Here is a 14676-nt window from a genome sequence, read left to right on the forward strand (position 1 = left end):
ACACTAGTCCCAATGTTATAGTGCCAAGATGAGCACCAGTAAACAGGTTAGAAGTTTTTTTTTTGAGTCACCTTGTAATGTGCGCAGACCGCTAGCAAGCTACAGCACGTTTCATTGTCTCATGACATTGCAGTTTAGGGCAATCATACCCTTTGCTTGCAGCTTAAACTTGAATAGAACCAATGGAGGATCCTACAAGACCCACAACTATACATACATTGCATTTCAAGTGAAAAAATTAAGCCAAGAAATGTATCTTTATACCACAGATTAAAAAGGAAACCCCAGGTTGGGCGTATTCCTCGGAAATCTGTAGGGCTTCAGAGAATAGCTTTTTTGACTCAAATTTCCCAAGCCCTCGACCAATCTATTTGTCAATAGGGGGTAAAACTAAAACCGCCCGTTATCTGAACTTAGCCACAGTTACTCTACCTGGAACCCTTCATATCAGGGGTTTCTTGCAGAAGTCAGTAGGTGTCAAAACCATCTCTTGGACTTGTTATGGCAGAGCTTCAACTTAAGAGCCACCTCAAGAGCCACATAGTTTCACGAAGCGCAGTACAGAGGACAACATTTTTTTTAAAGAAACAGTCATAGCCAATGTAATTTATTTTATTTCTACATTTCAGAATCTTGTATTTATATTTTGAGCAGAATTCTAGCTTTGTAATGTCTAATGTTCCTATTGTTAAAAGCACAAAAGTGTGTTATGAACAACAGCACATATATATTTTGCATTTTGTTTTCTTAGTACCGAAAATGAACCGAACCGTGACCTCAAAAACCGAGGTACATACCAACCCGAGATTTTTGTGTACCGTTACACCCCGAGTGTCAAGGTGCCTCTCACTCTATGGACAGTTTGGTCACGTTCTTGAAGAACCTACATAGCCAGGCCATTTCACATGCACTTACCCGTGTTGGACAAACAAAGAAGGCAATGGGAGCTGGTAAACACTTAGGAATAGAATTTCAACGGCATGCCCACATGATCGGGTTGAGTTTAACAGATATGAGGTCTGATTTATACATTGAGATAGAAAATGTATACAGTTAAAACAGAGGTCTTAGCAAAACAGACTGACTTTAAAGACATTAAGGGCCACAAGGCATATGAAAAGAAGAGCTGAGCACTAGAGTAGCAGAAAATGTCACAGGATGCAATGAATCCTGTCCAAGTATCAGAAGGTATTGGGCTACAGGAAATTTGGAAACACACAAAACCATAGACTGTGGCTCATACAGATTCTATCCCAAAACACACATCCCCAGGCCTAAAATGTAATAAATCACTTAATTACAATTATGCAACAGGTTTATTAAAGTCAAAATCAGTAACATTTCACCTAGCTTTAGGCTTAAAATAACCTGGAAATATCTACAGTAAACGCTAATCCACAGTGATTTTTTCAATGTTATAAATAAAATCACATACAACATAAAAACTACACACAAACTCTGGCCGGCAGCACGTACCTCTCTTTGTTGACAAGATTCTTACTATAGACACTCCCAAAACACCTCCCACTCACGTCACCCAAGCCCAGCCATGCTACGCTACGCAATTTTTGCATCACACCACTGCACAGAGTGGACCGAAGGAAATCTTAGACATTGCTACTCTTATGTCATGAGATGCATCACATGTGATCTTAAAATGGTAGACATGAACTTAAACTGCCATTAGGGAGAATCATTGGTGTATACCGGCAGGGTTCGTCCAGAGAGCCTCGCCGGGCTTTACAAAGGGGAAGGCGAGCAGATTGTGTAATGCGCTCACAGAGAGTGGCTGCACTGGCTGCGACACTAAACAGCAGATCACGTGTGCACAGCCCTGCGCCCTGTCAGGCTAAATGACGGGGAGGGAAGAGGCGAGAGACGGGTGGAGGGGGGTTTCTTTCAGCTGTGCTCTCACTCCCGGCCTCTGTCTCCTCCTCCTCCTCCTCCTCAGACATCACCACGCCTCCAGCACAACCCCCGTAATGAGGAGCAGGACAAAGCCAGGAGCCAGGGCCTGATTCCTGAGACAGCATGAGACGGGGGCACACAGACAATAATACCCAGCGGAGAGGCTGAGCCATCTCTGGATCTCTCTGCATTCTCCCACACACGGCTGCAAGAGCATGCATGTCACGTTCATGTAGTGTGCCAGGCACTGTCTGCTCCGGTTATTTTCCGGTGGGCAAATGGTGGGGAGGGGGGTCTTATGCTTGAGCATGTGGACAATGTCCCTCAAGTATTAGTGTGGACCAGGTGCCAATAGTATTAAAGGAGAACACAGCTGGGCTAGCTCTCCTTTGTGGCATTATGGAGAATTAAAAACAAGGACTTCTTGCCACATTTCAAAGCTTACTCCCAAAAGGAAATGCTTTCAAATGCTTACAAGCAAGTCTATCTAGGAAGCTGCAGATAAACAATCACCTTTTATGCAGTGGACTTTGATGGTCGTCAAAAAGCACATCTGAACTACGCAGAGCCTTGCAGGTGAAAGGGTGAAGAAGGAAACGCAACTCGGAGATCATATTCATTTGTTTAGCCATCCGTGTAAACATTAGCAACAACGTGGCTGATGTGTGTGTAACGAGGGCAGGGTGCATGCACAGGCCTTTGTTTACTTCCTCTGGCACATCTACTTAACAGACGTGTAAGGAAAAAATAACAGTGGCAATGAAGGGTTGTGAAATGCAAATCAACAAGATGGCGCTACAAGCCTGTTTAATGCCGATTTTAAAGATCAAAATGGTCATCAAAAATAATCCATTATTTAGCGAGACAATGCAGCAGGAGAGAAACATAGAAAGACTGTCCGCCTTGTCCGGTTTAATCACCATCTGCCCTCCGTAACCCAAAATACACTCCTCCTCGCCGCCTCCCTGCCCGTCGTAGAAATGTCAGGCCATGATGCAATAGAGCCTTAATTTGCAGACGCCAAAAACATAACAGAGTGACAGCATTGTCCCGGAGGCATCTGTTCCCCTCTTGCCAGAATGACCTCCAGACGGACTGGAGCACAGCCCCGTCCACCAGCTTGTCTGGCCAGTGTGGCAGTCAGTCGCCAGGACGCATAAACAAACCACGCCATTTTGGCTAGAGTGGTACTATACATGGCGGTCATAAGCACCACTTCTCCGAACCCAGGCTCCTACATTAGTCCCCAGACACACAGCGGCCTGACTGCCCCCCCCCCCCCCCCCCCCCCCCTTCAGGGCCGGACAGGCAATCAGCAGGACCTGCTGGCTGTTCCAGCAAAGCATTTTCACATGCAAGCGTCGTTCCAAACATGAAGAGGTACCCTCTTAATGAGCAAAGTGTCAGTGAGAAAAATATAGGTTAAAAACGTTTGTAAAAAAACTAAAAATGCTAAACTTGTTTTTAACCGGACTCCAACATGAAGACAGCTTATTTATTAATGGCTGAAAGTTAAGTCGATCCAAACACACCACATTCTCCAGTATTATTTATAATAATCCCCAAGCATTAAGCCCTTCTAAGAGTCAGACATAATGCACTTTAATGTGGCCTAAATGTGTATTCTTACATAAGAGAGTGCTGTGGCCCAGTCTCAGCAATCACTTAAAAGCTTCCCATAAAACTGAAATACCCCGTAAAAAATAAATAAAAACTACAAGCCCTAGTCGTTTGGCCAGGGGCCCCACACAAACATCAAAGCCACGCTAAAATCAGCCCTTAGTATTCGTGCAAGGAGCCACAGATAGGGTTAACTACAACAGCAGCCCAATCCTCTGGCTCTGTCAGGCCGTGACACTGCAGCGACCGTTGAGCCAACCCAGGAGGGGGGGAAGAAAGAGAGAGAGAGCGAGAGCGAGAGCGAGAGAGGCTGTGTGAACCTTAAGAAGTGTACCGCAAACGCTTTAAATGTAGGTTAATGATCAGATACCCAAGCACCGGACCAGAACAATGAAGCCTTTACTTGCGATTATGGGCTACAAAAGGAGGGGGGAGTGGGAAGCCGGGGGAGGGGGTGGGGATTGGAGCAAAGGTTGGGACCTAGGCGTTGGTCTTCTTCTGCACACGACGGGCCTCAGATTACAACCCTGGCCCTCACGTGAACAGCATGACTGGCAAAACACTGTCCCATTCAAACAGCAGACGGCGTCAAACGCATGGTGTAGCAAGAGCAACCCTACGAACAACAGCTTGCTTGGTACAAGTTAAACAGGGAGCAATCAAACTTAAAATAATTGCTGAGCTACATTTATACTCCTTGCCAAACGTAAAAGCACAAGGTCACTCAACTGAAATAAAAACCCAAGCAAAGGGAATCAAGCAATCAAGATGAGTACCGGCACAAGTTGTTTTTTTTTTTTTACTACCATAGTGTTAATACTACTACAGGGGTGTCCCCAACATATTGGGTGTCTGTACAACCAACCATCTGCAGTCGAATCTGACGTTCATGCGTATAACGGGGGACTGTTGTTTGGACCTGGGTTGTGGCATTCGCTTGCTCCCTCTACACCTGTCACAGCTTATCGAGGGTGGTGACACGGAGATAGTATCACACACACATACACACCGCGTGGGGCCGCCCGGGTGGCTCTGCATGCTGAGCCAGAGGGCCTTGCGATGATGCTGCTGCTCTGCTGCTGCTGCTGCTGCTGCTGCTGCAGCGCTCAGCGTCACGCACACATCGAGTGGCACCACGATGGAAAACGCAAACAACAACAAAACATAAATGCAACCCTATGATTGGAGTATATCGAGGTCAAGAGTAAAATCACACAAAGCAATACTTGCAAAAGGACCCGGGACCTATGAACACTGCTGTGATCCTTTCAAGTGTGTGTTTTGTGTTTGAGGAGGTTGTCGAGTATGGTCATTCAAGGAGAAACAAATCCAAACTAAACAGGAAATGGCTTGTCTTTGCCATCAGTAAACTTGGGGTGAAAAAGACTGCAGTAGTGAAGCCCATTGTTCACGAATTTCTCCTTTTTCATTGAGTAACCCGCATTTCTCCAAGCTGCTCATTCACAAAAAGTGACTTAAAGTCCTCATTAATTATCACTCCCCTAGCACGGGGCATGAACCCCACTTGCTCTGCTCGTTTTAACCTTCAGCAATGAGGGGGTGGGTGGGGGGGTCAGACAACTGCCATTCAAAATCATGCAGATGCATCATGCACACAAACGGGAGCAGTTAGAAATTACATGATGCCTTTGTCCAGGCCATATGAAAAAAATGCATCTTTTTTTTTTTTAAACCATTCAAAAATAAATAAAGGATGCTTCTATTCATATTGCCATGCATTACAAACTGAATGAAATGGTTTACGCAGATTGGTTTAGCAGCTCTGAAGGGGAATTGTTTATTAAGAGGGAATATTTTACAGTATACTTTATCGTAACCAACTCATCATTTTTAGAATGAACACTAATCTGAGATCTCAAGTAGCAAGTAGCAACAAACTGCATTTACAATTCCCTGATAAGAGGATATTACGTTCTTACTGCTGGTTTTGAGGTGCATAGAGCATGGTATTGGTTACTACTAATGTGCAAACCTTTAGATGATTGAATTATATTTTTTATCATAATGTGCTGCAAGCTCAGATATAATCAAATTGCCATTGGTGCTACTAAATTAGATAAAAGCTTTCCTGCCAATGAATTGATGAACACAAAAAATAACAGACTTAAATTGGATGGACTGCATGGCTTCAATGCCCAAACAATGTACAAACAATGTGGGTGAGGTTTCATCACCCACACAATTAGGTACTGGTAGAGCATGTACCTAAATGTCAGGCTGTGTAACGAATACAAAACGGTAACGGTTTGGAGGGGTTTCCCCGGAACATAAAAATATCTAATGTGGTCATGCGTCTTGGAGCATGAAAACGAGGAACTTGTAGCATGATGCAGTCTAGTAAACTGTACTAGAACCTCATTAGCAGCAATCAGAATTCAGGGTGTGTGAGATGTAGTGTTGCTGCTCATTTTATTAAGACCCGCAAAACATGGTCGCTCTCCGTCAAATACAAACCAAGCATGAGATGGGTAACCTGCCTGCACAGAACACATTAAAGGCTGATCCTCTTCTCAAGAACAAAAGATGCTGTACGGAGGAAAAGCATGGCCATCGTATTACTCTGCATAAGAAGGGATGCAGTCATTGAGTAAAGGATTTTAGCATTGAGCTTGGTCCCTGATTTAACAATTCGATAAACCTGCTAAAGCATCGTCGTTTTCTGAAAGAAAGATCCAACGTGATTTGTGCTAGTTTAGAGTATAACTCGTCAGACTAGTCACTAGTTTAGTCATGTCCTTCCTTTTATGCTTGCATCATCCCAAATTATAAAATACAAAAACACTAAATCAACACTTTCTGTGTGGCAGACTTCAATAATGGTCCAAAGAGAGAGTAAAGCAGGTCAGAGTCGTCCGGTTGCTTTGGTCATCAAAAATATATCTTCCGGATCATCCGTGTTAAGCCGTTGCGAGGCAGATTTCAGTTTAGGAAACTACCAGGATAAGCAGGGCTTGTTTACAACCCCGGATTTGCTATTGCCAAACAAGCTGTAGAAAGATGAATAGTTATATTTGGTTGCAATATTTTGATTACGGATATCCACTGCACCCAATACAAAAGAAAGCATAATAACCACTTTCATTTACCACATATATAAATGACCATATGTCCATTTCCCCATTACTAAACAGATTATACTAGTCTGGTTTCATTGATTATTCTGGACAACACACCGATAGAAATGGTGCAATCCTAGCGAATAAATGCTACAGATACCAAAAAAAGATGGACATCAGCCAGTTAGCACTCAATATTAATTTCCATATGGACTATGTCAACATTATGTGATGGGGGGGGGGGGGGGGGGGTTATGCCACTGATCTCTCAGAAGAGGGCTTGCGCCATCAAAGTACTAATTGATGCTAGCAAATGTGATATGTAAAGCAAACACGTCAGAAGTAAATTGTCCCTCCCTAGCCACAAATTCAAGGGGAAATAAGCAACTCTTCAATGAGTTATCAAATGGACAAACGTAAACATCATAGCTCAAACAAAAGAAACGTTGAAATTATGACGAGCTCCAGAATAATGAACCCAATGTATGCCTCATTCAAATACTAGATATAAATTCAGCCTAGAATATAAACCGAATAAGGATCGGTCATGCTTCCACTTGAAAGTTGGTATGCAGATGTTTTTTGGTATTTGGCCAATCCTACTGACAATACAATTCCCTTGTCCGACAACGTTACCTCTACTTTATATTTGAATTGAGTCGAGCGTGCTGCGCTTTTATGTAACACAAAGATATTATCAACGTTAATGTTAGTAAATTATATGTTAAATTAAATGATGCAATTCAGTTCACGTGTTCAGTTGGTCCTGGACATAATTATCCCACTTGTTTCATGAATGACGTTAAATGTCGATTTATAATTAAGGATCGTGCTTTCATCATAGATTTGATATGGGTTCACTATATTTTATATGGTTTTGTTGAATTATTCCCCTTTGAAAATAAACGCCTGCATAATCGTTGTGTCCCACGTTAAACCGGTCAGGTTACGTTCGGAGTGGTTACCGAACAGACGGCCATGTAAAACAGACAGCTTTTGTATCAGTAACACACCCCCAAGAAGGTCGCGCTAAAGCATTACTCTCCTACATGAAAGCCAAAACCAAAAGTTAACCATAGCATTCCTTGATCCACAGTTCATCGTGTTATGCTTTCTACATCTATCACAAATAAAACGATCAACGATAACTAGGATTGGATTTCCTCCGTGCCAGCTTGTCATGTCTACAACCAGCGGTGTGAATTACTGAGCGCTTAAAATGCTCTGTAAACGTGAGCTATCGCTTGCATACGCAAACACAAGGCGCCAGCGTTAACGTTGCGTCGTGGAATAACGTTTGACGCGTATTTCTCCGTGGATAAGCGAGCGGCGTTCAATGACCCAACAGTCCACATCATGTGAAACGTTCATTTGGCATATTTCAGAAGAGAACAAAACAGCCCGAAACAAAAGCCCACTGCAGCCCCCTCCCCAGCGGCTAACGCAGCTAGCTAGCGGGTTCTCATGTAGTGTTTTCAAGCCTACACAGCCCGCTGACTGAGGCTACCCAGTGCACTCCACTGTCGACATTTGGCGGCGCACGTTATAAAGTGTTCCTATATCCTCACGTTTTTAAACCAGCGGGTAGACGTTCATGAGTTAAGATCGATAGGTCACATTGAAGTGAAGATCACCCGAGGTGTATAACGCACGTGGCACCAAAACTAAACCGAACCCACGCAAACACACAACATTGCATTTTTGTACGCAGTTTACGTCAAAGTTAGCTCGCTAGCGTTAGCCCGCTCGCTGTAAAACTAGCCAGATGGCTAACTGGGATTCCTCCTATGATCCTAGCCCCGCAAGTAACAAGTCTTGATTTCATTCTTACCTTTAAAATGATTCATGCGCTTCCGCCAACTCATTCGGACTCGATACTAAACGTATAGTACGCAATACAAACTGATATGTTCTAAACGCTGGACGTTAACCGTACCCTACGGCTGTATGACGTTCATTGCTGGTTTGAAAACATCCCAGTCGTTCGTCGACCGTCGTCTCCAAGAAAAGCCTAGCAAAACATGCAACCGACGCTCTGATTGGTCGAAAGGAGTCATGTGGTAGTTTGAGCCTCATCTAGCTTATAAGGACCTCGTCTGCGGGATGTAGATGGTATGTCTCACAATTTAACTCCAATTGTGGTTATTAAATGTCAAAATGTTAAGGTGACATCGTTTGTGCTTTTTGTTTAACCATAACTTGTAGAATGTAGCTTCCGAGTAGCTGTTGGTTAAATACCTCGTTGTAACGTGGTTGTAAATGAGCACTTGACGTCATCTTTTCCGCTGCTCCGGCCAGTAGCAACGTTATCACGCGTGTAAGCAATATAAAATGTTTTTGACACCTAAAGCCATTATTAAACACGGCTAGTATCTTCAATACAGTGCCGACAACTGAATTGCAGCCTGAAACGTAGCCTACATTCAGCCGGGTATTTCTGTGTTGGTGGCGCAGTGACATTTTCACCAGCGGCGGTTACTTTGCGCATGCGCTAAGTTATATTTGTTGCAGAACAAGCTTGAAATCACAAGAGGAAATCGGGGTGGGGGAGGGGCATCGACTAGACACGCATAAACCTCCGTGGTGGGATGAAAATAAGCTGGCTGCTTCGGCCTGGCGTTGAGAATGCAAATACATGTGCATTGCATTGTAATGCAATACTGCATCACAAGTAGCATTTCGAACATTTAAAGCACAGACCTCTTTATGTTATTGCAATATGCTGAATCATTGAGTGACACAGAGAGCCATGTACAGATACATTAATATTTTATTTACATATGCAATCATAAAACATATCAGTCTAGGGATTGGTTGATGCGGCCATCCGTGTTTAGAGGTCTGCTCTCACACCGACCCCCGGCCCGGGTGGGGGTTCAGTCAGAGAAGTTAGACCCCCGGCTGGCTCACAGGAGAAACGACCATTCCTAACGGGCAACAAAAATATAAATGTGAATAAGAAAAGAAAAAACAATAGCTGTAGCAAGACATTATTTGATTGGAACTAAAATTGTTGTTGGGAATTACCTTGGCCCAGGTGGCGGCACCCTCCCAGCCTTAAGTTCGTCAATAATGTGATCCATGTCCTCGGCAGTGAGGTCCTCCTGGATGCAAAGAAAAAAAGATTGATCGTTGATGACACGAACAATGGGGCAAAGGAGGCAAATACACTGCCGCAAGGAAAACATTGCAATCTAGGCAACACAGAACAGCAAGTTAGGGCTAATGCGCGCGCTCTCTTCTGAGTGTTTAAATATAGATGCGGGTAGATTTGTTATTGCCTCAAAATGTCCCTGATGGACGGGATATGGGATATTTTCTGTCCAATGGGAATTAAAGAGGCCGCGGGGCACCGTTTATGCCCTTCCCAGGCTTCATCAAGGGGTATTGGGACCACAAGTCATGGTCTAACACACGTGGTAAGGAGATTAGTTAGCCATAAAGTTTGCCACTTATCGCCCAGCCGACTGCTACCGTTAAATGGATGTAGAAAGAGATGGCATCCAAGGGTAGATGGGGAACACGTACAGGACACAGGAGTATGATACTACACCATAGTGTTATCAAATCCTCGAAAAGGAAACACAGACTGTTTTTTACTAGCGGTTTGCCTTTTTTTTCATTGCTCCTGAGCTTTGTTAATCTGAACATGGGGATCTCATTGAGACTTCCATTAGTTATATTGGATCGCTTATAGCATATAGAGAACGCCAGACCATAATCCTTCAATCGGACAAAAGGGTGCCTACATAACCAGATACAATGAATGGCTGTTGCTACCCGGCGTTGGATCTTCTAAAAATATCAAACATGATATACGAACCATTTTATATGAGCCTGTACCACTCTGTGCATAGGGTGCACAGAGTGGTACAGGGCAGGCAGGGAATACTCACATAGTAGTTGTCATTGATTTGAACCATGGGAGCGTTCACACAAGCACCCAGACATTCAACCTCAATGAGGTGAACATCTTGTCGGGTGTAGTCTCCCCCACCTTGATACCTGGAGAAGACATTGAAAACACAGGCCCCTATGTTTAGTCTCCAATCACACTGCAAACGAGGGACTTCAATTAAGCCAATCATGCTAATAATCTAAAAACATCACAAATTCAATAGGAAGTGTATATTGAATTCCTAAGGACATATGATGTACATTTATGCTGGTTATTGGATACATGTGGCCATACAGTTTCCATTCTGCAAAGCCCTAGTGCGATGTGAGGATTGCAATAACTTTGGGGGGGGGGGGGGGGGGGGGGGGGGGGGGGGGGGGGGGGGGGGGGGGGGGGGGGGGGGGGGGGGGGGGGGGGGGGGGGGGGGGGGGGGGGGGGGGGGGGGGGGGGGGGGGGGGGGGGGGGGGGGGGGGGGGGGTTGCAGGGTTTGTCACTTGTACTTTTCGAAGTGTTGTTATTGTGGCCATGTTTAGGGCTCTCTCATTCCATTTATGGTCCCTGAATCAGCTCCCCTATTTCACAATGAAAGCCCTTCCATCATTTTATGCAAATCTATTGTAGTGTTTTGAAACCGAAGTAGACCATCCACTGTGGCTGAATAACAATATGTCACATCAGCAAAGCTAGTCCACTTCATCCTTTGTTGAGTGAATTCAATTACCTGGGGCGCGGGGAAATAAATTACCAAGCACCACAGTATCTGTATGTGTGGGTTGTTTTTTTTTACTCTTAATAGGATTTGACATTAGCTTCCATTGTTAACCACTGACACAATTATCGCTAGTTTCTGGATTCAGAGCAGGCGTGTAATACCTTTTTACTTAAAAACAACCGTCAAGTGCTCAAAAAAGTAGGACGATGATGCAGCTGTAAAGTGCACATCTGACCTCAATCTCAAAGAACCTATAAGAAGGCATGTGGTCTTTTCTGTCGGGGTCCTTATTTTGATACGGTGAGCCAGTTTGGTTACCCAGTTTGGTTTTGAGGGCCTCCAGGATGCTGTCGGAGTTGCAGAGCATGCAGGGGGTCGTGGTGCAGATCTGGATGAAGTACTTCCCCACCGGCTGACGCAGGAACATGGTGTAGAACGTCGCCACCTCATACACTCTCATCGGAGCGACTTCAAGCACCTCTGCAACCTGCACCAAAACATGCACTCAAATCATTACTTTAGTGCTCTGAAAAGAACGAGGGCACCTAGGGGTCTCGCTTCAGACAAACATTCCAATTGCAGAAATGTCATTTGTCTGAGTTGTTTGGTCGTTCCAGGCCAGGAAATTGCTATTGGTAGTTCCATTTGTCCATCTATCCTAAAGAAACTGAATATTTAATCCACCATTTTCAATAAAGTCAATTTGCACAGAGATTTGATTATTGCAATGGTATTATTGAACACGTTCAGGCCCAATCAAATTATTCCTGTTTTAATCTCACCTATGAAAACACATTGTTGTGGTGACAGCTAGTTCACATATCTATCTGTGTGATTGTCTACATTATAAGAGCATTATTGAATTGGAAATGAACATTGGATGGGATTCTGGGAACAAAAGAACAGCATGTACCGGACAGCCAAGAGACTTGATTAGGAACAGCCGTACCTTGTTCATGGCAGAGATGGGTAGCCATCCATGTTGCCTCTGGGCTAAATCCAGAACTGGAATAGTGGCTGCCTGCTTGTGACCCACTGGGTACATAGAGATGATCGCATCAATTCTCTAGGGGAGAAAGACATTGGGAAAAAATTATAAATAATGTAGAATTACATAACAATCAGGATAACTGTTTCTTTATTAATTTCAACTATACAGCACTCTTAAATAACAATTACCCTTGATTAAAGAGTAATTTATATTTTACATCTAACATACCTTTAGGTTCTCCGCAGTGAATTCAAAAGGGGTATCAGGGTTGTTGTCTGCGGTGTCCCTGTGCTGGAATTAAATGGTTAAGAATTGTTAGTTACACACATTTCTAGTTGTAAATAGTGAATAAACCATTTTTTCTTTTGAATTTGATATTGCTGGGTGTAGACAGCTGGGTTTGGAGTTTTTTTAATTCAATATATGTAGGGTTATATGTGTGGCTTGAGCAGGCCAGGTGTGGTTTCCAACCATGAACAAAACCCTCACCACAGATGACAGGCAATGTACAGTATGTATTTTTAAGTATTCCTCTGCACACTGCCCCCTTGTGAGTAAATGGAAAAAGCTCATTTTCATCGATGAACAGTCCTACCGACCTCAATTTGCATTTAATTTCTTTGATAGGTAGTTCAACACCAACACGTGTGAACATGATTACTCTCACATTCAAAATCGTGAAGGAAAAGACAAAACAATCGGCAAGTCTCCTTTGGGGCAGGTTCAAACACATTGTGTCATCGAGGGACTGTTCTCATGGCAATTTTCCATGACATACTGTTGCAGCTCTGTAGAGCTACTTTTACTTTTACTACCTTTAAGAAAGCAGTACCTTTGAAGCTGACCAAAATAAATACATTAAAATTAATTTACCAATAGAAAGTTTAGAGACACTATGACAGTACAGTACAATGTCATTCCAAGATCAATGGATAAATAAATATTAAGAAGATACTGCAGAAATATAGACTATTCTATTTTTAGTACAACAAAAGTAAGAGGCAACCCCTTTCAGTGTAAACAGTACAACCATCCAATGAACTTGACCGCATTTCAAAGAGATGGAAGGAACATTTAAATACAAATATATAAATCTGCCCATTTCAGCAGAGACACTGACTTACCACAAAGATGCCCCCCTGCTCCTGCACGTGCAGCCAGAACGATGCAGACCTCTTACCTGCCTCGCCTGTTAACATGGAAAATAGGTCTCGTTTAATCACATCGCGGTAAACTTGCTGTACAGCTGGCAGTATCCAAAAGATAATCATATCCACTTTACAGAAAAACCAGATGAAAAATTTGCTAACACTTATTTATAGAAAATTACAGTACAATTTAGGCAACCTTATTTGGCTAAAACATGGTACACTAACCATTGGCAGCATTGAATTGAATGTCTCCATCAGTGACAATGAGAAACACTGAATGCCTTTAGATCGATGCGCTTTGGTTATTATTGTACCAAAAATATACTGTATAATATTAAAGTCATGCATATGTGTAATGGTAACTTGAAATTTGGATATGAATGTATTTGTTCAGATGCACCGTCTATATCCTTCGAAGGTTGTGTGACACTTCATTGTTTTCAATGTGATGGTTATGTGACCAGTAGCATGGTATATGACTAGTGTTTGGTCACATAAGGCTGTGCTGTGGAAGTCATAGTCAATATCTGACATAGGTGACTCACACATTGTCCGATTTTGTAATTCGTATGCCAAAAATGAAGATAATCAATATTGATATCATTAGGTTATTTTTATCTACATTCAATCACAATGTTTGTCCTCCTATGAAATATTCCCCTTCACAAGATATCGAAATCTCAAAAGGGCAATACTGTAAACATGTTATTGTCATCACAATTAGCAAAAGTGCTTCCAAGTATAACCATATTTTATTCTGCCAGTGTGTCAGCTGCAAGGTAACCTAGCTTGCAAGTAACCTAGCTTCCTTGCTAACATTGGCTAACGATAGCGGCCTGCACAACTTGCCCTTGTGACATGTCCTAGCCTATACATCTTACAGGACGAGGTTTAAAGTCTTAATATCTATCGTGATTAACGTAATATAAATGGAGCACAGAATCCGTACCGTTTGCGAAACCGCAGATCGAATAGCAGAAGACAAAAACATGTTGATAAGTTTTTGTCCCGACGTGCTAACGCTGACACGGGACTGCAATGGCCGACCACAACATACAAACTGCGATCGGTTCTCGATTATTCAGGTCTGGTAATGGGTTGCAACGTCACTGGCACAACCAATGGATCACTGATAGAAAAAACTGAGATAAACACATTACTGATACGACTAGTATTATTACCTAAATTCAAGAAGTATGTGTATACATGTCTATTTCATTGGTAGATAATAATAATCATAATAATGTTATCATTCATATTTGAATATGAACGCGACCCTCATCGTTCAACATTGACAATGTAAAATCTAAATCTATTTT

The 14676-nt window shown here is 42.9% G+C and overlaps 2 protein-coding genes across 2 annotated transcripts in view; both read right to left on the minus strand.

The window, feature by feature from the left end:
* The window catches only part of LOC115548335 (ankyrin repeat domain-containing protein 12-like), a 23476-nt gene extending 14842 nt beyond the window's left edge, over window positions 1-8634 (minus strand). The window contains 1 exon segment of the mRNA XM_030362871.1: window positions 8437-8634. The gene's annotated coding sequence lies outside the window, so the exon portion shown is untranslated.
* A 723-nt stretch (window positions 8635-9357) lies between these two features.
* Window positions 9358-14348, minus strand: ndufv2 (NADH:ubiquinone oxidoreductase core subunit V2). The gene is given in 10 exon segments (XM_030362874.1): window positions 9358-9532; window positions 9633-9709; window positions 10502-10569; window positions 10572-10610; window positions 11534-11702; window positions 12165-12281; window positions 12435-12497; window positions 13331-13345; window positions 13348-13395; window positions 14307-14348. Coding segments are annotated over 10 exon segments (732 nt in total). The 3' UTR covers window positions 9358-9438.
* Between the last annotated feature and the right edge of the window lie 328 nt (window positions 14349-14676).

This window comes from Gadus morhua, chromosome 8 (genome assembly GCF_902167405.1).
Source record: "Gadus morhua chromosome 8, gadMor3.0, whole genome shotgun sequence".
In the NCBI taxonomy this organism is placed as follows: Eukaryota; Metazoa; Chordata; class Actinopteri; order Gadiformes; family Gadidae; genus Gadus; species Gadus morhua.